Raw genomic sequence first — 25,703 nt, forward strand, 5'->3', positions numbered from 1 at the left:
AGCTCACAATGGGGCAGGAGGGACAAATGTGTGACTGCACAGCTGATCACTTGATGAACAAAAGTTACAGGTAGGTGCTATACTGTTTTCATTGACATGGTACCTGTGCAGTCGCACATGGGAGAGTAGTGAGCTGACTTACCAGTCTTAGAAAGTCTGGTGTGAGCTCTCAGTTGAATAGGAACTGCAGGACTGCACTTCCCACTGCCACATGTTTTGTGACATCTAAGTCCATCAAAAAAGCTTTGAGAAGGTGCAGGAGGAAGACTTTCAGATGGAGTAGATAGAGGGACCATGGCGTAACACAGCTGACACAAATGGAGTGAACACTCTAGTTTATTACACAGTTTAATGCACGAGACTCTGTCTGGAAATGGACTGCACCGACAGCTTCTACTCATGTTGGGGTCTAGGAAGGAGATGAAAAGTTGGATTCCCCTCCCCCCCAATGGTTTAATTCTCTCAAGGTAAAAAAGAAGTGCTCTACATACATCTAAGAAGTTAAGGTCTTGTTTCTTGTCATCAAGTGGTTGTGGATATAACAATCCGTTTAGCTTCCATGCTAAACCAACATCAATCTGGTTTTCGTCCGGGTCATAGGATGGAGACGGTACTAGTCACCTTCACAGATGACCTCCAGAGACACCTGGATAGAGGTGGCTCGGCAGTGCTGAAGTTATTAGACCTGTCAACAGCATTTGACACGGTTGATCATCAGTTACTGACCTGTCGCCTCGCCGGCACTGGAATTCAGGGGTTAGCCTTGTAGTGGCTTTCCTCCTTTCTCCAGGGTCAGGGACAGAGGGTGGCACTAGGGGAAGAACTATCCCGGCGACACCCACTTATTTGTGGAGTGCAGCAGGGAGTGGTTCTTTCTTCGATGTTATTTAACATCTATATGCGCCCCCTCGCCCAGGTTGCTCAGAGGCGTGGGCTGGGTTGTCACCAGTCTGCTGATGACACTCAGCTCTACCTGTTGATGGGTGGCCAGTCTGATTCCACCCTAGAAGATCTGTCCACAGCATTACAAGCTGTGGCAGGGTGGCTCAAGCTGAATGGGCTGAAATTAAATCTGACGAAGACGGAGGTCCTGTACCTAAGTCGCCGTGGTCTGGGACCGGAGGTCCGTTTACCGACCTTCAATGGGGTGCAGCTTATGCCGGTGCCCGAGGTTAAAAGTTTAGGAGTGCTCTTGGATGCCTTCTTAACGATGGAGGACCAAGTAGCTGCCACTGCCAGGTCAGCTTTTTACCATCTGCGGATGGTAAGGCAGTTGGTTCCCTTTCTTGATTGTGACGACTTAGCTACTGTGATCTATGCTACGGTCACCTCAAGATTAGATTACTGCAATGCCCTCTACATGGGGCTGCCCTTGTACCAAATTCGCGACTCCAGCTAGAGCAGAATGCTGCAGCCAGGTTGTTATTGGGAGTTCCTTTATGGAAGCACATTCGGCCTGTGCTGGAAGCACTGCACTGGCTACCGACAGTGTACTGGATTCGCTTTAAGGTGCTGGTTATCACCTTTAAAGTCCTATATGGCCAGTGTCCTGCATACCTTAGGGACCGCCTTTCCCCATATATGACCCAGAGAGCACTTCTGTCCAGAATCCAAAACTGGTTGATGGTCCCCAGCATCAAAGAAGCTAGGTTTGCATCAACGAGAGCCAGAGCCTATTATGGCTCACCCACGGAGCCAAATGGACCCGGAACAGTTCCAAATGGCCCTGCGGGACTCCTGGCCCCCTGGCGATTCTCTCGATGGCCTGGTTGAGACCTGGAATAGCCGGCTCTCTAGGGCCATCGAAGAGATCGCACCTCGACGCCCTCTGCGACCTCGGACTAGGCTGGCCCCGTGGTATACCCCGGAATTACGCCAGCTGAAACAAGGTCTTAGACGGCTAGAGAGGCAATGGCAGCGTACCCGTGACGAAGCGACTAGAACATCTTATAGGAAGTTTATGAAGTCCTATGAGATGGCAATCAAGACTGCAAAGAAAACATACTTTGCGGCTAAGATTGCATCTGCAAATTCGCGCCCGGATCAATTATTTAGAATAATTTGGAATCTTACTACATTGCCACAGGGCAACTCAAAGGCTAAGGAATTGGAGATAGGCTGTGAGGCTTTTGCGAAATTTTTTGCAGATAAGGTCCAATCGCTCCGCCACGACTGCCCTGCCAATTTAGATGCAGTAAGTGAACTCGAGGCCCATTGCGTGTCTTCTGATTTAACCCTGGATTGCTTCGTCCCGCTCAGCTTGGAGGAAGTTGACAGAATACTTGGCACTGCACGATCCACAACTTGTGATCTGGACCCATGTCCCTCCTGGCTAATTAAGGCCTGCCAGGAGGAACTAAGCTGTCCTATACGGGACATCGTAAATCGATCCCTTTCAGAGGGTATTTTTCCAACACCCCTGAAAGAAGCAGTGGTCCGCCCTCTCCTGAAAAAAGTTACATCAGACCCAGCCGAATTGGCACACTACCGACCGGTCTCAAATTTGCCCTTTTGGGCAAAATTATTGAGAGGGCCGTGGCGTTGCAGTTACAGGATTTTTTGGAGGACGCTTCCACCCTGGACCCATGCCAGTCTGGCTTTCGCCCAGGCCATGGGACAGAAACAGTCTTGGTCGCCCTCATGGATGACCTCCGGCGGCAACTGGACCGAGGCGGCTCGGCAGTATTGCTGCTGCTAGACCTGTTGGCTGTGTTCGATATGGTCGATCATCGGCTGCTGACCCGCCGCCTCGCCGACGCAGGAATTCGGGGGCTAGCCTTACAGTGGCTCTCCTCCTTCCTTGAAGGTCGGGGACAAAGGGTGGCAATTGGGGGGGAGCTGTCTCAGAGACACCCACTTTGCTGTGGGGTGCCTCAGGGGGCAGTTCTCTCCCTGATGTTGTTTAACATCTACATGCGCCCCCTTGCCCAGATTGCACGGAGGTACGGGCTTGGTTGTCATCAGTACGCTGATGATACCCAGCTCTATCTATTGATGGACGGCCGGACTGGCGATGCCCCTATAAATCTGGCCCAGGCGTTACAAGCCGTGGCTGACTGGCTCAGGCTGAGTGGGCTGAAGTTGAATCCGGCGAAGACTGAGGTCCTTTGCCTGGGCCGGGGCGGACCAGGAGGGGAGATCACCCTACCGGCTTTTGACGGTGCGCCACTGATACCAGTGCGCAGGGTCAAGAGCCTGGGAGTGCTACTGGAATCCTCTTTATCAATGGAGGCCCAGATAGCTGCCACGGCTAGATCCGCCTTCTTCCACCTCAAGAGGACGAGGCAGTTGGCTCCCTTCTTGGAGCACAGCGACCTAGCAACTGTGATCCACGCAATGGTCACCTCGAGACTAGACTACTGCAATGCCCTCTACATGGGGCTGCCGTTATGCCGAACACGGAAACTTCAGGTAGTTCAGAACGCGGCGGCCAGGCTGCTGCTGGGACTACCTCGGTGGGAACACGTGCAGCCTGGGCTGCGGGACCTGCACTGGCTGCCAGTTGTGTACCGTGTTCGCTATAAGGTGCTGGTTATTACCTTTAAAGCCCTATATGGCCGAGGATCTGCCTACCTTAGGGACCGCCTCTCCCCATATGTTCCCCAGAGAGCACTGAGATCTAGCTCCCAAAACCTCTTAAAAATCCCTGGGCCAAGAGAGGCTAGACTGAAGACAACCAGGGAGCAAGCCTTCTCAGCAATGACCCCTCGATGGTGGAATCAACTTCCAGAGATGGTGCGAGCCCTGCGGGACCTGAACCAGTTCCGCAGGGCTTGCAAAACCTCTCTGTTTCAGCTTGCTTTTGGGACAGAACCTGGCTAACCGGATTTGTAGCCATCCAGCCATCTTGTGCATGACTGTGATCTATAGCACTTTATAGCACCGTTTTATCCATTTAATTAACTATGTAATTGAATTGTAACTGAATTGTATTTTAAAATTGTTTGTTTTATATTGTATTTTATATATATCATGGTGTTCCGTGTCTGTGAGCCGCCCTGAGCCCGCCATCGGCGGGGGAGGGCGGGATATAAAAATAAATTTATCTTATCTTATCTTATCTTTTCCATCGCTGCTCCTAGCTGGTGGAATGAGTTGCCAGAGGAAGTGAGGGCCCTGTGAGAGCTCACACAGTTCCGCAGGGCCTGCAAAACGGCACTCTTCCACCACACTTTTTCATAATGACATCTACAGTGATGGATTGGGCCCAGAAACACCACCAGTGGCTTGTCTGGGACTTCCAGAAGTTTAAAAATTGACCAGTCTGATTACCACCACTAATATCTTGTTGTTTGGATACACCAAATTAGCACCAGATGTTTTAAATGTTTAAATGTTTTTATCTTTAATATTGTTTATATTTACTGTTAAATGGCTGGGCATGCTATTGCTGACCCTCATATTGTTAGCCGCCCTGAGCCTGCCTTTGCGGGGAGGGCGGGATATAAATAAAATAAATAAATAAACAATGGTAGGTGCTATACTGATTTAGGACTAATCTAGAGCTGAATACTTTCAGAAGGGGTGGGGGTCTTTGTTGGACAGCAGAGGGATGAGGCGTTCCAAGTCTTGTACTTCACTTTCAGAGATGGAACAGGTGAATATGGTGAATAATCTGATGGAGAGGGCATTTTTAGAATGGCGACTGTCTCTTTGACTGGTTCCAAAGATGGTTTATGAAGAGCCTTTAGGCAGGAAGCTCTATCATGCCTTGCCTTGGGAGTAAAGGGGCAACAAACACATCAGTGCAAGACATCATGCTTTTTGCTAAGGCTAGAAAGCATTTCTTGGAGTTATCTCTGTGGATACAGGATATGTATTTTTTGAAGACTAATTTTTCTGGAGATTAATGTTTGAGGTAGAATTGTTGGCAGGTTGTGCTGGTTGAAGAAAAGATGGAGCTTCAACTGATGGACCTATCTCAACAGTGGCAGACAGAACTGAGGGAAGGGTGCTCTGCCCCCTCTTTATTATGCTGGAAAAGATAGGAAACAGTGTGGAGCAGGGGGATGGAGTGCACTCAGGCATTTTTTGAGTTCCAAAACCTCTCTGCAGTAGGCCCACATGTGCACAGAACCCATGTATGACTACACAGGTATCATGACAATGAACTCTAGTTTCTGAGTGTTGCCCTTCATCAAGGCTTTAATGTCCCCAGATTCCACCACTGCAACTATATATGGGATAAAATATATCTGTGCTAAAAATTGTACAGATTTATCAACAGTCCAATGACAATTTTAATACAATATGCATATACAATGTAAGCTTAACAGAAAAAAATCTGAAAAAGTTGTATGGATATATTCTGTGAATGTCTCTTACCCCATAACCTGGGATTCCAGGCTCTCCAGCAGGCCCCATTAAACCTAAATACCCCTGTATCAGTGTGAACAGCAAGAAGCATATTTTAATCACATTCCATTACTTAAATAGTAATTCACATAACATTTCTTATTTGCATAAATACATAGCATACTACCCAGCCAAAGTTAAATATATTTTTGATTAAATTACTTATATCATGAGCCTGGAGAAAGCTTAAGACTGGTAGCCATGATAGCAGTACTGTCTGTAGCAGCAGAAAAGAGTAATAGATCAGTAGCACCTTAAAAATGAACAAAATTTGTGGCAGGGCATGAGCTTTCATGAGCCATTGCTCACTTCTTCAGACACAGCTAAAATGTGAGGCTCAATTCCGAGAAGTGGTGCAGGGATGAAGATTGTCAGGCGATACTCAACATTGTGACAAAAGGGATTGTTGGCACCAGGACAAAGATTGGCGTCGAGGCAAGAGTGAGTGGTGAGGCGTGGTGTATACGCTTTGTTTTTTATTTTGATTTTTTTCAATGGCAGCTCTGAGGCTGAGTTGTGGTTGATTTTTCCAACAGTTCCAGCATTGAGGGTGCCAGTACTGAGCCTACCAACAGGGCCCTTGTTCTTTTCTCTAGGGTTGGCCACTTTTCCAAAATTGGTTGTGGGTCCCCTACAGCTTTCTCCCACAAAACTGTTTTAACTCCAGCTTTTGGCATCAGATGGTGGCAGGCCAGGCATGAAGCAGTATTGTGCCTTTTGCCCAAACATAATATGCACAATTCGTGCTCATCATTGTGAGCTATTTTGGCTCCAAATTTCTCACACTTTTTGAAAAGTGCCATCCTAACCTTCTTTGTTCAAGGTGTGAACAAAATCCTGTCTGAAGAATTGTAAGTTGTCATGTAATAGCTCTCTAAGGATTATCCTCTCCTTATGGTGGCAAGAAGAGAACTGAGGGGAGAGTGCTTGCCCCTCCTGTCATGTGATCTGGACAAGAAACACTATGTTGAAAACAGAGGGGAGGGGAAGCACTTTTGGGCTCTAGAAACTTCTCTATAAAGCTTGCTAATTCCTTTCCATGACTGGCCTGTCAAAGTATAGTCCCCCATGTGGGATTGCACAGAAGCCATAGAGATGAAAGCAGAAATAAGGTGCCCCTCGCAAGTCCTAGTGGGTCCCGCATTTGTTATCTCTCTAAAGGAGTTCAATGGACAGCACAAGCATCATTTATTCTGTCTGTACATTCAAGACTAGAATCCAGGCTAACTCTTTGTAATGGAACCACAGGTGATGAATATGTTCTGTCTCACCAGCTAGAAAATTCATAAATCAAGGAAAACTAAAGAATCCTCTAAATATTCAGGATCTTTCATGAATGTACCATTTTAAAATATCTAATCGGGACCTCTCTCATTTTTTGCTTGAGAATTTATACATAAGACTTCTTGGTATAAATTAATAATGTACGTACCAATGGACCTCTAGTTCCTCTTGAACCCTTTGGACCAATTTCTCCAACATGGCCATGGTCACCTGTGACTCCAGTCTCTCCTGGGGGACCAAGTTGACCCTTTTCCCCCTATTTAGGAATGGGGCAGGGCCAAAACAATAGAATAATATTAAACTATTATGCAAAGAGCATGGAAAACCAGTATAGCAAGATGCAACATTTATGTTGGTGCTCTTTAAAACTGGCAAACACTTCATTTATTAATGAATAATGCAGATTGTTCAGTTAAAAAAAGAAATGATTTTCAGAACAAATTCCAGCAGAGGTATGAATTACCTTTTTTCCTGGACGGCCCCTTTGACCTGGACTTCCTGGAGTTCCTTCAGGCCCCTGTAGTATTTTTCATGAGAGAAAACAGTTCTGAGAACATGTTTAACTTGTAATATACATTGCATAATCTTAGCAAGGCCTTTCAAGATTACAAATGGGATGGCGGGAAACTCTTGTTAAATTCAGTTTTGAAGAAGTTAGTGTGACAATTCCATGCCATAACATAGTGATGTCATCCTTAGAATGATTTTATCAAGCCAGTGAAAATGCAACAAAACATAACATGTCTGAGCAGAAAACAACAGCTGAAGATTAAAATATATTTTGTGCTGAAGCCAAACACTTCATCTAGCTATAAGCAGTATTTAAGCCTAGAAAGTGAAGTAGGATATTCAGAATCCAGGCCAGAACACGTTCCCTTGTGAATTGAAAATAGATATGTTTTTATTCCTTCAGCTCCTGACAGCAGGTTTAGATAAGATAGCAATTAGTTAGAGAAAGACACTGAAGCAGAAACATGTCCAGCTTTTATGTTACCTACCGAGCAATTCAAGCCATATTAAAACACTCCCCCACCCCGCACAGCTATTAAATGGGGAAAGGAGAACAAGCCTGATTCTGTGTGAGGAATTTTCCCTGCACAGACTACAGAATAACCCCATATTTAAAGGGAATATCATGCTCATTTTGATCATGACTCAGTTTCCCTTTAAATCAGATTAAAATGAATTTACTTTGATCTGGGTTCAAATGAGGTTCTTCACAGTGGCTGTGCAAGAGCATCTGAGTGGATGCTTCTTCCATTACAATTACAGAAAAGGGGTTGAAGCTAAGCTCTGCTTTCAAAAGGGAGTAGTATAACATGCTGCATTGTTCCACCTCCTTTTAGCCCTTTAAAAAACTTTTTGCCTTCCCCGCCAAGCTGTGCTGCCCCACTACTGCATAGCTCATTTGGGAAAGTAAGGGGGAAAGGAGGCTTTCTGGGCCACAGGAGTAGGGTTGCCAAGTCCAATTTAAGAAATATCTGGGGACTTTGGGGGTGGAGCCAGGAGACTTTGGGGGTGGAGCCAGGAGACTTTGGGGGTGGAGCCAGGAGACTTTGGGGGCGGAGCCAGGAACAAGGGTGTGACAAGCATAAATGAACTCCAAAGGGAGTTCTGGCCATCACATTTAAAGGGATGGCACACCTTTTCAATTCCTTCCTTCCATAGGAAATAATGAAGGATAGGGGCACCTTCTTTTGGGGCTCATAGAATTGGACCCCCTGGTCCAATATTTTTGAAACTTGGGGAAGGCACTAGATGCTATATGGAAAATTTGGTGCCTCTACCCGTGGATCAATTCTCCATAATTTTCTATGGGAATAAATCTCCATAGGGAATAATAAGAGTTCCCAGCAGACATTTCCCTCCCCTCCCCCTGCTTTCTGACGACCCTGAGGCGGGGGGAGGGTCTCCAAACCGGGGGATCCCCTGCCCCTACCTGGGGATTGGCAACCCTACACAGGGGCCTGGTGTGATTGCTGTTCAATCTGTATTTTTACACTGATGCCACAGGCGGAAGTGGTGGTAGCAAGCAGAGTGGCAACAGGTAAATATGGATGCCATTCCAACACCTCAGAGGGAAGCTGCCACGGAGGGGAAATGTTTTCATGCCCCTGTGTAGAAGCAGTCCATGATGTTAATAATTTGCTTTGACATGAATTCAGAATAAATATTTGTGCCACCAAATCTTCAGCAATAGCATTTCACCTACATTAAATAGTTCAGTTAACGGTTAAATGGTCACTATCACTAATTCCTTTCTGAGTCTCTTGAAAGATTATGGAAGTCAATCACTGTCTTATACTCAACGAAGCTAGTTCTTTCTTTTCTATACTGTGGTAAAGCCTCCCTAACAAATAGCAGATTGGAAACAGCCTGTAGTGGTAAGCCTCCATTCTGATTCAGTCCCCAGAATCCATGATGAACTCACACTCCTTACTAAACATCAATGTACAAAAATATTTGAGGGTGGGGGAACTGTGCCAGGCAGTCATTAGGTTGTTCTGCCTGTTCTACTGGAATTCCCAGCAGGAAACCTTACATCACCAACAAACCATGCACAGATGAAAGCTGGAGCTCCAGCTCTGGGTCCAGATGTGATCATTATTGCCATCTTTTCTCAACCAAACTCCAAAACTTTAGATAAGATTCAATCTCTGTTTTGGGTCACATTTACATTTTTTTTATACACTTAGCTGACGGTCATGTTTCATAATTCAGATTAATTCCCACCCTCAGCTTTTTATGGCTTTATAAAACAGCAATTTAGGGATGGAAGGAAGCTGTTGATTTCCATTTTCTGAAAACAAATAGTGTAGCCAAAGGGTAAAAAGATCCCAGCAGACAACATTTTATAAACAGCTAACTTCCAGCTTAGACTTGTTAACTGATTCAACAAAAAAAAAAAATCACTGCTGATATACTTAGTGGCTGAGAAAATAAACAGAATTAAAGGTGTTGCAGCTGACTAAATTTTGTCTATTTTCCTATTTTTTTGGACGGGGGGCTTTTGTTTGCAATGTGCTATGCAAGATAAACATCACAGAATATGCCATGGCAAGGTACTCCGGGTATCTGTCCTAATCCATAGGGACTGTCTGTTTTATCACAAATTCACAAGACCAGGAATTCATAGTTGATATAAAAAGGAGGGTCCAAAGAGATGGAGAATGTGAGAGAAGCTCCTCCCCTGCAGGAACCGTAAAAGAAGCAGCGACCCTGCCTGTCTATAAGAAGGCGCTTCTTTCAGAAGTTCAGACTGTCCCACTCCAGGACCACTGGAGAAGTGTTAATTATTGCTAATTGTGAGAGAGGATCCCATTGCAGTTTAGTTGGACTGTAACCAACAACTTGTTTCATGTTTACCACTCAGCTGTTGCGATGTTGGCCATGACTTTCAAGCCATATACAGACAAGTGTTTGTATAATAAATGTGGAATTGTTATTCAGTTAGTGGCTGAAATCCAAATTTTCAAGATAGTACTTCTCTTGAGAGGAAATCACATTGTTTTAAGCCTTCAGGCCATCTGCATAAAGTAGGGTAGAAATAAATTTCTCTTCTACTTTGACTGGGAAAAACTGGGGATCTGCTAAATAGTCAGGTATAAATTAAAAAGAAAGGGGCCAAAAATGCACCCTTGTCAGACACCTTTTGTTGTTTTAACTGGGTTGGACATGAGGGTCAAGTGGAATCTTAATACTTGTATCAGAATAAAGACCTTTTATACATTCAAGCAACCTATGGTCAATATTCATAACACTCAGTTTTGTCCATAGGTGGTTTCTTGAGATAGAATCAAATGCTTGGCTTCCCAGTTGATTATCTGAGATCCCTTGGATTTTACACTGCCAAATATCTTGACAAGCAAAGATTGTTAGATCAGTGTATTCAAGCTGATATGGGACTATAAGGCAAATTGAGAATTTCTGCGATTTAAAAACAGTTATCTCCCTCACCTCTGGTATCTTCTCCATATTTTGTTCATCTAATTAATTTAAAGTATTGAAAAGCTTTCACTAGGGCTTGTTTTGATATCTTGCCATTACTGGCCACTGAAGACCATTTTAAATGGATACCATATGAGAAAAAAATTTGCCCCTGTGGATCAAAAACTGGCTAATTAATAGGAAGCTGAGAGTGAGTATAAATGGGCAGTCTTCGCAGTGGAGGACGGTAAGCAGTGGGGTGCCGCAGGGCTCAGTACTGGGTCCCATGCTCTTTAACTTGTTCATTAATGATCTGGAGTTGGGAGTGAGCAGTGAAGTGGCCAAGCTTGCAGATGACACTAAATTGTTCAGGGTGGTGAGAACCAGAGAGGATTGTGAGGCACTCAAAAGGGAACTATTGAGGCTGGGTGAGTGGGCGTCAACGTGGCAGAAGAGGTTCAATGTGGCCAAGTGCAAAGTAATGCACATTGGGGCCAAGAATCCCAGCTACAAATACAAGTTGATAGGTTGTGAACTGGCAGAGGCTGACCAAGAGAGAGATCTTGGGGTCGTGGTAGATAATCACTGAAAATGTCAAGACAGTGTGCAATTGCAAAAAAAAGGCCAACACCATGCTGGGAATTATTAGGAAGGGAACTGAAAACAAATCAGCCAGTATCATAATGCCCCTGTATAAATCGATGGTGCGGTCTCATTTGGAATATTGTGTACAATTCTGGTCACCGCACCTCAAAAAGGATATTATAGCATTGGAAAAAGTGCAGAAAAGGGCAACTAGAATGATTACAGGTTTGGAACACTTTCCCTATGAAGAAAAGTTAAAACGCTTGGGGCTCTTTAGCTTGGAGAAACGTCGACTGCGGGGTGACATGACAGAGGTTTACAAGACAATGCATGGGATGGAGAAAGTAGAGAAAGAAGTACTTTTCTCCCTTTCTCACAATACAAGAAGTCGTGGGCATTCAATGAAATTACTGAGCAGTCAGGTTAAAACAGATAAAAGAAGTACTTTTTCACCAAAGGATGATTAACATGTGGAATTCACTGCCACAGGAGGTGGCAGCGGCTACAAGCATAGCCAGCTTCAAGAGGGGATTGGATAAACATATGGAGCAGAGATCCATCTGTGGATATTAGCCACAGTGTGTGTGTGTGTGTGTGTATGTCACACCCCGGGCACTTCTCTCGGTCTCCAGGTGTGGCCGTCGAACCCCTTGACAAGTCTGCCCCCCCTGGGTCTGGTGTGAGTGCCCCCCAGAGGTCTCAGAATTAGGGGTGGGAGCTAGGTTACATCACCTCAGGCCCCCGTTTCCCTCTGGCTATGCACGGGCTCCTTATTCTCTCTCAGGAGGCAGCCGTCCAGTGCAATTGCCAACTTCCTCCCTGACCTCGGGCTTCCCTCCCTTTTATCTCCCTGGCCATTTCCTCCCCACTCCCCGGGTCCCACCCCCTGCTGGCTCTACCCTCCCATTCATAAACTCGGATGCCGGGAGGCGTGCCGGGGCCTGGACAGGCTGGAGCTGCTGGACATTCCTGGGGCTCTGTGAAGCGTTGGGTGTGGCGGCAACAGCCGCCACAGCTTGGTCTGCTGGCCCCTTTCTCCTCCGCTGCTGGCTGCCCTCGTGGCCTCCCATTCCCAGGCTCCCTCGATGCAGCACGCTGGCCCGACTCCTCGCTTCTGTGGCGGGGCGCGCTGGCTGCGAGGGCTGAAGGGGTCGGCTGGGGCCGTGGCTCAGGTGTCGGAACCAAGGTGAGTGGCGGCGGGCTCACGGGGCCCCCCCGTGGCGCTGTGGGGCATTCCGTGGGTGTTGGCAGGGGGGGGCCAATGGCCGGCGGTGGGGGGTCCCTCCGCGGAGTCTCAGCCCAGGCTAGGCGGGACAATATATATATATAGCACCAACCCTAAATCAGACTTTTCCCTGCAGCCACTGTGGCCAGACCTGCCTGTCCCGCATTGGTCTTGTCAGCCACCAGCGAGCCTGCAGCAGACGTGGACTATTGCACCCTTCTTAAATCTTCGTTCACGAAGCCAAGCCGAGAGAGAGATAGATATATATATTGGCCACTGTGTGACACAGAGTGTTGGACTGGATGGGCCATTGGCCTGATCCAACATGGCTTCTCTTATGTTCTTAAATGTCTATTGTAGACCTATCGCACATCATATTTTATTGTGTAAAACATGAGGCTGAACAAAATAGGTTTTTGTGTACGATTATATCTCACCTTCTTGGATGGTCAGACCAAGAGAAATTAGTATTCCTATTGTCAAATAGAGATGAATACATTAGTTTCCAAGAGGCAAAATTTGTGGCTGTCATTATAGATTTTTTTTAAAAAACTGAGTAATGAGATATATTGATTACTCTCCTTTTACCACTCTGGGTTGTTTTCTTAGAATGTTATTGGATAAATTTTAAATCCTTATAATTTATTATTGATAATTCAGCCTAAATTTTATCATGATTCATATAATCTTATTGAATGCTGTATAGAGTTTTTTTTCTATTGTTAACTCTCGTTAGTTGCTATGGCATTTTGTTGCTAATGCAGTAAACATTGATTGATTAATTATGCCTTCAGGCCATAATATTTTGATGCTGAGAAAATGCAATCACAACCTCCTTCTCCCTAGCTACCACAAAAACTGCAGTAATGTGTGCGTGTCGTGGGTGCATACCAGACAGTGGCTGCGATCACACACACTAAATAATGCACTTTCAATCCACTTCCAAACTGGATTTTATCAGTTCACACAGTAAAATCCAGTTGGAAAGTGCACTGGAAGTGGATTGAAAGTGCATTATTTAGTGTGTGTGATCACAGCTTGTGTTTGAGCAGTGACTAGTGAATAGCAACATAACCCCCTTCCCTTGCATGAGCTGTTTTTTTTAAGTACTTTATACTTCTAAATCATTTTTTAAAATTATTTGAACTATTCAAATGAAGAATTGCTCATATGGGCATACTTAGAAGTCAAACCCCTGAAGATTAAATGGCCTAATTTTTGTTAAATATGCATAATCAGAGAATGCTTACTGGAATGCCCTTTATGCCAGGTTGACCTGCAGGGCCTGTAGCTCCTGGAATTCCAAGCTCTCCTTTATCTCCATCTTCTCCAGAAAGTCCTTTGGCTCCTACATTTCCCTAAAGAAAAACATAAGCAACCATTATGTAGGAAATTGTTCCTTCTAAATCTTCCTTTCTTTGTGGACATTAATATAACCTGCATTAGTCCTTCCCAGGGTCGGCTCACCCCCTAGACATATTAGGCATTTGCCTAGGGTATTGGCAGGGTGGGTGCGCCAAATTTGACCTTCCCCCCTCCCCCTAGGCAAATTCCTCCTTTGCCTGCGTTCCCCAACCTCATCCTCCCTCCTATCGCCACCAGGTCCCATTTCAACACTCCCTGAGCTATTAAAAGGCACCCTCCACCGACCAGCTGATTGGTGGGTAAAATGCGCCAGAGGCTCATGGCTCCTATGCTGGTCCTCTGGCACAATCACTATAATCAGTGCGGGGTTGAGAGGGCAGGCCAGCAGCAGCGGGAACGACAAGCAAGCTGCTAAAAGAGCAACCACCACCACTGCCTCCTTTCCCCTTCCTTCCTGGATCACGTGGGAAGGAAAGGGAGAGGAGGCGGCAGTGACAACTCTTTCACTGGCTCGCTCATCCTTCCTGCTGCTGCTGGACTGCCCCACAACCCTGTACTAATAGTGAGCATGCTGGAAGTCTGACATAGGAGCTGCAAGCCTCCAGCACCGTTTTACCTGCCAATCAGCTATTTAAAGCCATGTTCCCTGGCTTTAAATAGCCCAGGGAGCACGGCACTCCACTGCCCCCTTTTAGGGCATTGAAATGGACCTGGTGGGGAAGGGAGGGAGAAGGAGGTGCAGCGGAGAGGAGCAACAAGGCACAGTGCCGTGGTGGGAGGCGGTGAGCCGTGAGTATGCCTGGGGCACCGTGGTCCTCACTGGTCCTGATCACCTTTGTGAATTTGCAAACAACACTGCAAGCTGACACACAATGCAAATCTTGTCTTAGAACCAAAATTCTGAAAGAGCACTCCCAGTCCTTCAGTGGCATCCATATGGAAGAAACTTGGGGGTGGATTTGGAACAAAGACAAATGTACCTGATAGATACTACTGATCTAAAACTCAGAGAAGTCAAAGTTGAACATGAATTATAGGTAGCTTTATAATTTTTTTTAGCTTAGATCAAATTCCTAACATCCACTTAAACATTCCTCAGTTATTTCTTTATTTGCTTCCTTTGCACAGGGATATGATCTATTTGAATCCTTATGCTACTTTGTTACAAAATCAAATGGAAGCTATGCTGCCAATTATTATAAACCCCAAAGAAATCATGCAACAAAATATATTCTCCACTGTACACTCAAACACCTGTAGTTTGGACCCGTGCCCATCCTGGCTAACTAAAGCCGGCCGGGGAGAGCTACAGGTTCCTTTGAGGGAAATTGTTAACAGGTCCCTATCTGAAGGGACCTTCTCTCAGCCTCTTAAAGAGGCAGTGGTCCGCCCGCTTCTAAGTAACCCATCATTGGACCTGGCCATATTGGCAAACTATCAACTGGTGTCAAACTTGCCTTTTTTAGGCAAGATCAGAGAGTGGTAGCATTGCAGTTACAGAGTTTTCTGGATGACACTTCCTTGCTTAACCCTTTTCAATCTGGCTTTCGCTTGGGCCATGGGACGGAGACAGTTCTGGTTGCCCTCATGGATGACCTCCAGAGGAATCTGGACAGAGAACCATAGAATGGTTTTAAAAATTGTAATATGTTTTTTTTAAAAAATTGAAATATGTAAATTATGGTTTTATATGTTTTAATGGTTTAACTGTATTGACATGATGTTGTAAGCTGCCCTGAGTCCGCTTGCGGAGAGGGCGGGATATAAGTTGAACGTAATAAATAAATAAATAGACAGAGGCGGTTCAGCGATACTGATGCTGTTGGACCTGTCAGCTACGTTCAACAAGGTCCACCATCAGTTGCTGACCAACCACCTTGCCAACTCTGGAATCCAGGGGCTGGCCTTACAATGGCTTTTCTCCAGCGTTGAGGACAAAGGGTGGCGATAGGGGAGAAGCTATCCTGATGGCACCCACTTATATGTAGTGTGTCACAAGGGGCAGTTCACGCCCTGATGTTGTTTAACATCTACATGTGCCCCCTTGCCCAGAGTGTTTAGAGGAATGGGCTTGGGTGCCATCAGTATGCAGATGACACCCAGCTCTATCTGTTGATGGGTGGCCGGTCTGACTCCACCTCAGAAGATCTGACCCAGGCCCTACAAACTGTGGCAGGGTGGCTCAGACTGAGTTGACTGAAATTGAATCTGACAAAGATGGGAGTCCTATATCTAAGTCATTGTGGTCCAGCCTTCAATGGAGTGCCACTTACATTGCCGCCAAAGGTTAACAGCTTAGAGATCCTGGATCCCTCTTTAACGATGGAGGCCCAGGTAACAGCCACTGCCAAATCAGCCTTCTACCACCTTCAGCTGATAAGGCACTGGTCCCCTTTCTCAAATGCAGCAACTTGGCAACAACGATCCATGCTACGATCACCTCGAGACTGGATTGCTGGGGCTATCCTTGTCTCAAACCCAGAAGCTTCAAATAGTGCAGAATGCTGCAGCCAGGTTGTTACTGGGACTTCTCTTGTGGGAACACATTCAGCCTGTGCTGAAAGCGCTGCACTGGTTACCTATTGCATACCGGATTCATTTCAAGGTGCTGGTTCTCACCTTTAAAGCCCTATATGGCCAGGGACCTGCATACCTGCTTTCGATCTCCGGCCTCAAGGAGGCCACACTCACAACAACCAGAGCCAGGGCCTTCTCTCCTGCAGCTCCGTGCTGGTGGAATGAGCTCCCTGAGGAGGTTAGGGCCCTGTGAGACCTTTCACAGCATATTGACTAACTGGTTTTTATGTGATGTTTTATTATATGTAAGCCACCCTGAGCCTGCTTCGGCAGGGAGGGCAGGATATAAACTGAATTAATTAATTAATTGATTAATATTTTGCAGTATAGCAACAGCTCTTTTGAACAGGAATTGTGCTAAGAAAGAGTCTTTATGACTTTTGCTTTTCTGATTTCTTACTATGAGCACAGCATCCATCCTCCATAAACACAGAAAAATTGCAGTGGAGAGGCTTTAATTGTAAGAATTGATAAATGTACCTTTGAACCATCTTTCCCTTGGATGCCATCTTCCCCTGGTGGTCCAGGTGCACCCTATTTTTCAACAGAAATAAAACCAAATGTTTACGCTTCCAAAAACTGTAATGTAAAATTATCCAAAACGGGTAACAACACTGAGAACTTGGTAAAAAAAATGACAGGGGATATGCAAAAGAGAAGAAAGGTAGCAAATCTAGCCAGAATCAATCCTATATGACAGGATATATGAGTAATTGAGAACAAGATGTTCTTCTTGAGCTTGGATTGCCAGAGAAGAATCCATCCAAATCATCCTCTCTTTCTCTTTCCATGTCCTTATCACTCCAAGACCACATTGCTAGTATGGCAGGCAGTGCCAATCAGGATAAGGTTGCCAACTGTGGATCTGGGGAGCTCAGTGAGGACATGCTAGAGAATATGTCCTCCAAAGTTGCCATTTCATTCAAGAGAATGGATCTCTGTAGTCTGGAGATTGGCTGTGATTCTCCACCTCAGCAGGTAGGCAGAACAGGTTTCTTTCTCTCCTTTTCTCCTCCCCAAAGGACTTTGAGCAAAACAGAGATGGCTTCATCTCTATCTCTCTGTGCCTCACCACCCATCTCTTCAGAACTCTTTTTTCCAGGCTTTACCTGGTGCCTTGCATACTGGCAAAGAGCATTCAGGGAGTTGGGAAGGGCATGGAGGTGTTTCTGTACAGCTGTTGTTGCCCAGGGTTAAAATGTTTTCCCCAAGAATGTTCATTTTATAAAATTGATTTTGAAGGTTTTCATAGTACTTCAAGCTCTACCTGAAAAATCAGATCAAAAAAGGGGGAGGGGAGGAGAGAGACATTCCTAATGACCAGCTAGTCAGTTGGCCAACAGGCTGCTACCAGTACCAAAGTCACAATGGAAGTTGGGGGACTGGTAATTTCAGATGAAATACCAAGAGCCCACTGAGTCTTTCCAAAACTTGGAATTGGCTTTAAATTTAAACTATTTGTTGATTTTTGGCAAAATGATTTGATTTATCGTCCAGTTCCAAGCTAGAACCTCAGGGAGATTTAGTCATTGCTCTTCCCCCCCATCTCATTCAATGAAATGTCTGATCAAACCTTTAGAGAATCACTTTTTATAGAGACAGAATTAAAAATCAGTTCATTCTGGTTGCAGTTATTCCAAACTACAAGCACGTCATATTAGTATGTCAATGTAAGAAAACTACTAGTGTGATGTGAGAAAATAATTAATTAATCATTAATGGTAGTCAACAACTCAGAAGATGCCCATTATATCTCTGCATGGTTTACAGTACAGGCCTTGCTTCCTTCTAGTCAGTAACTGCTACAAAAATAATTCTGCTGAATCTCTGCATTGACTGTTTTATTGTGTAATTCAAAGAGAACCAATACAGAGCTGCAGTAGAATTAACTGTAATCATAGGATGCTGGCCACGGTACCTTTGTATTCCTTCCAATGAAGATAAATTAAGAGATTAGTGACTCACACAGACAAAAAAGATCCTCTGAGAGAACTTAATTCTCTCTTTTATACACAACAACATAAGTTTTATTTACGTATGAGACCAAATTTCATTCAGGAACAAACTATACTTTTGCTATTATACTCTGCTAATTTAAGACGTACTTACCCCTATCATAAACCCATTAATGTAAGCTTATTATACTATCCAGAAACCATAATGAATAATATTGAAGGCTCTGTTAAGCATGCTCTATAACTATCACTCACTCTTAAGCCTTGCTCTCCTGGTTCTCCTGGGTTGCCAGCAGGTCCACTGTCTCCCTGTCACATGCAACACATGCATACAAAATCAAATTTGTAGACTGCAGGAACAGCAGAAGAAAGGATTATGATATCTGAAGTGACACCACCTCATGTTGTTACAGTATTATGAAGTAAACCCAACTAAACAAAACATTACTTTGGCTTTATGTTATTCTGTTTCACACATGAATGTTGACAGTTTCAAAAAGCCAGGTAATAGTGGACATATAACATTTTGGGACATGGATACAACATGGAGACCTCTGTCCCAGATGCTAGGTACACTCTGATGTCACAATAAACTCTGGTTTAAGCTTTAGTTTGAGCAGCAAACTCTAGTGAATTTATCAGATAAAAATAACAATTCCCAGTTTGTCTGCCTTTTGATTCTCTTCCACCTTTCAAGAGGGCGGACATTTCGCTTTTATTGCTGTGTCTGTGAAAAGGTGGGTATGAGGAGTGGCACTGCTCAACTAAATGTGGGTTAGGAATTCAGACATTATGATAAATCACAATAAGTACAAACTGTGATTATCAACTCAGCTAGAAAATCCTAGCTAACTAGCTAACTAAACCACAGTTTATAGAGACATGTGAATGGAACCATAATTATTTAATAAATGGTTAAAGACCTACAAAAGTGGCAATATCTATGCCAATTCACAAACTAGAAGCTATTCTTGCTATGGGGATTTGTGATAACCCACAGTTTCAGCCAGCAAAGTAAGTACCACATACAATTTTCAATTAAATATTTTCACACCAAATAGACAAAACTGTGCATCATTCTGGATTTCAATGAGGGCAAAATTAAGAAGTGCAAAGCCTTTATCTGGAGTACATTTGAAGATGAATCACGAAATAGCAGTGCATTATAACAGCACGTATTACTATTTTATATCTTTTTAATACTTCATTGTAGCATTGCTACCAAGACATGATAACTTTTAAAAAGCGATTTGTACTTCTGGCATGCATACCTTTAAAAAGTTAAGTTTACATTGATAAGTTAAGTTTGTATTATAAATAAAGTTTATATTGATAGCCAGCAACTGTGAAGTACTGGCCATTTCAAGATGTAACCAATGTGCTTTGAAACAACAGGTGGGAGAGACAACTGTTCCTTCTTCTCAAATGGCATCCTTGAAACAAATTATTCCACCAATCTAATCTGATCTATTCCAACAGTCACCTTTGCACCTGGTTCTCCTTGGGGTCCTGACTCTCCCTCTGGGCCAGGTGGTCCCTGTATTGGAGACACAACTAAGGTTAGCCACTTTCAGCACTAAATTAACATGTAAATCACAGCATTTTTTATTTACATATATATCCTCTTTGTCATCTCGGAGCTCTAGATGTGTAGGTATATCCTCAAAACATATACATGCTCTTTTAGAAAATGAAACCAAACCTACAACCATTATTAGACCTTATAACGAACTTATAATGAAATATAAGTGTTTCGTAGACTGTGAGAGGCAATTCTGGCCCAGTCAAGTTTTTGACAGATCTGCAGAAGGTATTTTGAAAAATGGATATGAAACTTCAGAAAGTGTCTTAACATCATGTCTGCTCAAAATACAGCAAATTTAGAAATAGGATACATATATTCAAGGACAACATGCATTGGAATATAGTAGATAAGCACATTTAGGAGCATTTTTGTAATTTTCTGATCTTGATTTTTTTTAAAAAAAAAATCAGATACTCACCTCAAAGCCCACTTCTCCTATGGGACCAGCATCACCTTGTTGCCCCCTTGGTCCCTAGTATTAAACAAAACCTTATGTATGTATGCCCATTCAGTTATTTTTCATAGAAACTGGAAGATATGGTAAATGAACCAATTCATCAAGTATCAAACTTACTCTACAAGTGACTGTTGTATAATAAATAAATAAAAATACTTGTTTTATCAGACAATCTATACCTGTACCATTAGCACATACTGGAGTAAAAATAAAAATAAAAGGAATAAGAAATAATAGAGATATTATGGTGGGGGACTGTTATAGACCCCCAAGCCAGGCAGAGGACTTTGATGAGACACTCCTAGAACAGATTACAAAGTTCTCAAAAAGACAGGACTCTAACATTGCAAAGTTGGACTTCCAACAGGTATCCAGGTAATTGAAATCTCCCATCACTACTGTGTCCTGTCTTTAGGTTATTATTTTTTACTTCTCTTTGTATGAATTTTCTTCTTTTGTCTGTAACCTGTAATCCCATAATTTGTGCTGGTCATTGACTGAATAAATTTGATTGAATGATTGACCACCAAGCCAGGCAGAGGAATTGAATGAGACACTCCTAGAACAGATTACAAAGTTCTCATGGTAGTCATGGGAAATTTCAATTATCTGGACATCTGTTGGAAGTCCAACTCTGCTAAAAATGAAAGGTCAAATAAATTCTTGACTTGTCTTGGTGACAATCATTTTCTAGAAAGTGGAGAGGGAAACAAGGGGGTCTGCTATCTTGGACTTGATTTTCGAAGAACTGATTGACAAGGTGAAAGTAGTGGGTACCCTGGGTAGTAGTGACCATATAATTTTTGAATTGACAGTCTTGGGGAAGGGAAGCACTGTACATTGTCAGACATATAGGCTGGATTTCAGGAAGGCAAATTTTGACAAACTTAAAGTTATACTGGATAGAATCCCATGGTCAGAAATACTTATGGAGAAGGGAGTTCAAGAAGGGTGGAGCTTCTTAACAGGGAAACACTGAAGGCACAATCACAAACAATTCCTCTCAGAAAGAAAAATGGGAGAAGCCTAAAGAAGCCAAGGTGGCTCCATTGACAGCTTTTTAAAGATTTGAGAAATCAAAAAGACTCATTTAAGAAACGGAATTATAAACAAATAACCAGTGCTTGTACAGTAAGTGAGTTAGGAAAGCAAAAACTTAGCTTAGACTAGGAAGAGATTATAGAAATTTATAGAGATTTGTATGTTCAAAGTAAGAAAAAGAGCAAGGACATAGGCCCATTGCAGGGACAGAAAAGTTAAACTGTAAGAGATGATGAAGAGAGGACAGAACTGCTCAATTCCTACTTTTCCTCAGTCTTCTCTTGTGAGGGAAACAGTGCTCAATATGGCAAAAACAAACACATGATGAGGAAAGGGAGTTGCAACCTAGGACTCACATGGGATAGTACAAGAACAACTAGTTTCTTTAAATGAAACTAAGTCTTCAGGACCAGATGAATTGCACCCAAGGGTACTAAAATAACTTGCAGATGTAATTTCTGAGCTTCTGTCCATTATTTTAAATAATTCCTGGAGAACAGGTGAGGTGCCAGAATATTGGAGGCAGGGAAATGTTGTCCCCATCTTCAAGAAGAGGAAAAAGGAGGATCTGGGTAACTATCCATCCATCAGCTTAGAAAGTTTTAGAACAAATAATCAAACAGTAAGTCCTTGTGTATTTAGAACGGATGTCTGTAATCACTAACAGCCAGCATAGATTTCTCAAGAACAAGTCATGTCAAACTAACCTTCTCTCTCTCTTTTTTTTTGAGAATGTTACTACCTTGCTGGATCGGGGAATACTGTAGACATAATTTATCTTGATTTCAGTAAGGCTTTTGAGAAGGTTCGACATAATATTCTTGTTGACAAGTTGGCAAAATGTGGTTTGGATCCTGTTACTGTTAGGTGGATCTGTAACTGGTTGACAGATCACACCCAAAGAGTGCTTGCAAATGGTTTCTCATCCTCTTGAATCTGTCCTGGGATCTGTCCTAGGGCCTGTTTTTTTAACATCTTTTTTTGGATGAAAGAATAGAAGGAATGCTTATTAATTTTTTATTTTTATTTACTTTGGATTTATACTCTGCCCTCTCTGCAAACAGACTCAGGGTGGCTAACAATCAACCAGAAGAACAGTATTAAATTACATTACTGAAGCAATAAACTTAATATTAAAATCAATTAAAACAACATTGTGGTGCTAATCAGAAAAAATAAAATGTGCCTGGTAGCATATTATGAACTGAACTTAAAAAAAAAAACCTCTAAGGTGCTGCCACTAGGTTTACTCTCTCTTAGAGATCAAAAAGTCCCAAGCTCAGCCTTGATATTTCCTGTTCATAGATTCATGAATCACAGTTAAGCATAAAACCTTTCTCTGCCATTGACAATCAACATAGATGAAAAAATCCCTAAATTATACTCTTTTGTTTGGATTCTGCATGAAAAGTTTTCACAAACTGAAATAAAGTGTATTTACATCTCCACTGTTTCACATAATTTATCATGCTTCTGTAATTCAGGCTTTAAAATCATTTGGATTTTAGATAGGAATGGAGAAATGGGTAGTATACAAAGTATTCCCAAGTTATCTTCTGGCACTACTCAAGCTAGAAACTTCTTTGGTGTTGTTAAACTGAACAAAAACATTCTCTATTTTGTCTGGCAAGATTGCCAACAGCATAGTCTCTACTTTAAATGGGAATTTGTTTTTTAAAAATATTTTGGATCTCTATGTGTAAAAATTTCCAATATCTTTTCATCTTGGTACAGCTCCATCACATATGATAAATTTTTACATTTCTTTATTATTCTTATCTATCTTTGGGGTAATGTACCATCTGTACAACATCTTGTACTAGTTTTCTCTTCGTTCTTGACTAGCAGTAATCTAATGTCCTTAGTCCACAGGTTTTCCCAACACTGAAACTACATTTCCTTACCAAAATTTTGCATCCATTTGATCATTCAGGGTTTAACCTCTTTTCAGAATCATATTGAAGCAATAACTTGTGAATTCATCCTAATAAATAGTCTTTAGATTGTGAAACAGTCTTTTCAAAGACAATCAGTTCTTTAGTAACACCTCTCTTGGTACAGATATCATTTTCAAGTCTAGAAGAAATTCGAAAATATGTCCACCATTTATTTCCTTTCAATTTTCTTTGCTCTCTTGCCACATGCGAGTTTAACATCACATTTTCCAAATTGTGAACAGGCTATCTGTAATTATGTGTCTTTTATCTTGGGTTATGTTTTTTATATAGATTTTTAAATCCTGAGATTACATAACTCATCATTGAGACTTGAAGATTCTAATTTAATCAGTCTTTCATCAGACTTTTTGATCCAATCCAATATCAAAACCAACCCAGCAGCTTGGCAGTATAATTTGGTATTGCCAAATCACCTCTCTTCTTTTCATCTTACAGTACATTAATTCTTATTCTTGGCTTCTTGTTTTTCCATACAAACTTATTTATTTATTTTTGCCAGTCACTCAAAATCTTTTCAGAAGTCAAAATTTGAATAATCCGTAACAGAAAGTTTAATTTTGGTAATGCATTCATTTTTATTACAGAAATTCTTCCAAACCAGGATAGTTGTAATTTGGACCATCTTTTGAGAACTTTTTGTATTTTAGGCCAGATTGTTACGTCTTTAAATAATGTATCATTCTGTCCTGTGAGAAATATTCCTAAATATTTGACTGGATTGCTTGTTATGTCACATCTTGGAAATTTTCTTAATCTCTTCCTTGTCTTGTTTAGATGAAAAATTTAAAATAATCTTGTTTTCTTCCTGCTGACTGTGAACGTTGTCATGATGCACTGTAGGAGATTCTGTTCTTGAAGTAATGTTGTGTAGTATAGACTCAGAGCACACTCAGATGTCTATGGGTACAAGACACAACCAAAGAGACTGAGTTCTGAGCTTGAACACTGATATAGGCACATCTATTTTCCCCAGATGACTGTGAAAATAAGCACATGTACAAATTGTACCACTCTGATTTACAAAAAAAAAGTTATATTATTTTCACTACAGTACAAAAAGAGAGAGAAAAAACCCTTTCATCTAACAAAATGCCAAATGTGATACTGCAAGGGGCTTTTCAAATCAGTCTGTTCATTTTAAACACAAACAACAGCTAACTCCAAGGAACAAATTACAAGAAGAAATGTATGTGGCAGCATAATTGCCTTACAGCACAGCGACATTCTTCTGCTTCAATGTCAGGAAGCTTAGGGCCTGAGCAAGGAGCCAAACATTTCCCCATAACGTTCCCACAGAGCTCAAACAAGCTTGACACATATACTTCATTATCTTGACTACCACAGTAAGCAAGTTCCCAAAGCTTGATGAACAATATTGAGAGCTCTTCTAGTTATAATGAAGAAAAGAAATTACCAAAAGTTTGAATGATGGTGTATGACAGAGTTTCCCAAACTCTTCTTTTCCTTGAACCAGTTATTTTTACACTTCTCCTTCGTGGCCCACTAAAATTTGAGGGTAGAGCCAGGAGACTTTGGGGGTGGAGCTGGAAAACAGGAATTATGTCATTTCCTGTGGTGTCAAGGACCAAGTGATGTCACTTCCAGGGCACTCCCCCAAACCTGCCTCTTCTTCGGAACTAAATTCATTTTCAGAAAAATCTTTCTGAAGCTCATGCTGAGCCAAAATGGGGGTGGAAAGTGGGCGGTCCTCTCTTTTCACCCCCACACCTGCATGCACCTACCTGTTTGTGTATTCTTCTCCAGCTTGCAAGCACTCCTAATGTCCGTGTTCAATTGCCTGCACCACCTACACATCCCTTCCTCAACAACACTGTCCAGTGTATGCAGTTGGGAGTGCTGTTGCCATTGCCATCAGGAATGCCAGCAATGTGTACTACCACACTGGGCCCTGGCAGTTGCTCTACCTCAAAATATGCTGACACATTTAGTAGGCCCTTCCTTAAGCTGCTACTACTGGAATCCTACCTCAAGCTACAACCAAGCTTGCTTGGTTTTAAGAAAATCTTTCGATAGCTATTTTTCATAGTTTTCTTTGGTTGAAACACAGGGAAATTGCTGTGAAAGGTAGCAGAGAATTGTATTGCAATTAACGAATTAATTTCAAGTTATATGAGGTTCATACAAGCTTTTCTGCAGTTATCCCAAAAAGGATATTTATGAGGGGCTTGCAGCATTTTGCTGGTTGTGTTTCCCATGCCTTTAAAAGCAACCTGTTGTGCAGATACTTAGCCAGTGAACTACTTTCATCCTTTTTAATATTTACAGGAGGAGTTTAATTTTGGTGTCAGACAGCTGTTAAAAGCAGGACCAGTAGAATGCTGACAAGTTCATAGTACCATCTCTTCCAGTGCTGTTGAGATATACCACA

The 25,703-nt window shown here is 42.7% G+C and overlaps 1 protein-coding gene across 1 annotated transcript in view; it reads right to left on the reverse strand.

Moving 5' to 3' along the window:
- The window catches only part of COL24A1 (collagen type XXIV alpha 1 chain), a 282,681-nt gene that overhangs the window by 56,844 nt on the left and 200,134 nt on the right, over positions 1-25,703 (reverse strand). Inside the window, exons 33-40 of the mRNA XM_060232149.1 lie at positions 20,277-20,330; positions 19,757-19,810; positions 18,529-18,582; positions 16,799-16,852; positions 13,627-13,734; positions 7,103-7,156; positions 6,788-6,895; positions 5,326-5,379 (exon numbers count right to left, since the gene is read on the reverse strand). Coding sequence (XP_060088132.1) covers positions 5,326-5,379; positions 6,788-6,895; positions 7,103-7,156; positions 13,627-13,734; positions 16,799-16,852; positions 18,529-18,582; positions 19,757-19,810; positions 20,277-20,330 — 540 coding nt within the window. The remainder of the gene's footprint in view (positions 1-5,325; positions 5,380-6,787; positions 6,896-7,102; positions 7,157-13,626; positions 13,735-16,798; positions 16,853-18,528; positions 18,583-19,756; positions 19,811-20,276; positions 20,331-25,703) is intronic.

Source organism: Heteronotia binoei, chromosome 2 (assembly GCF_032191835.1).
Source record: "Heteronotia binoei isolate CCM8104 ecotype False Entrance Well chromosome 2, APGP_CSIRO_Hbin_v1, whole genome shotgun sequence".
NCBI classification, from domain to species: domain Eukaryota; kingdom Metazoa; phylum Chordata; class Lepidosauria; order Squamata; family Gekkonidae; genus Heteronotia; species Heteronotia binoei.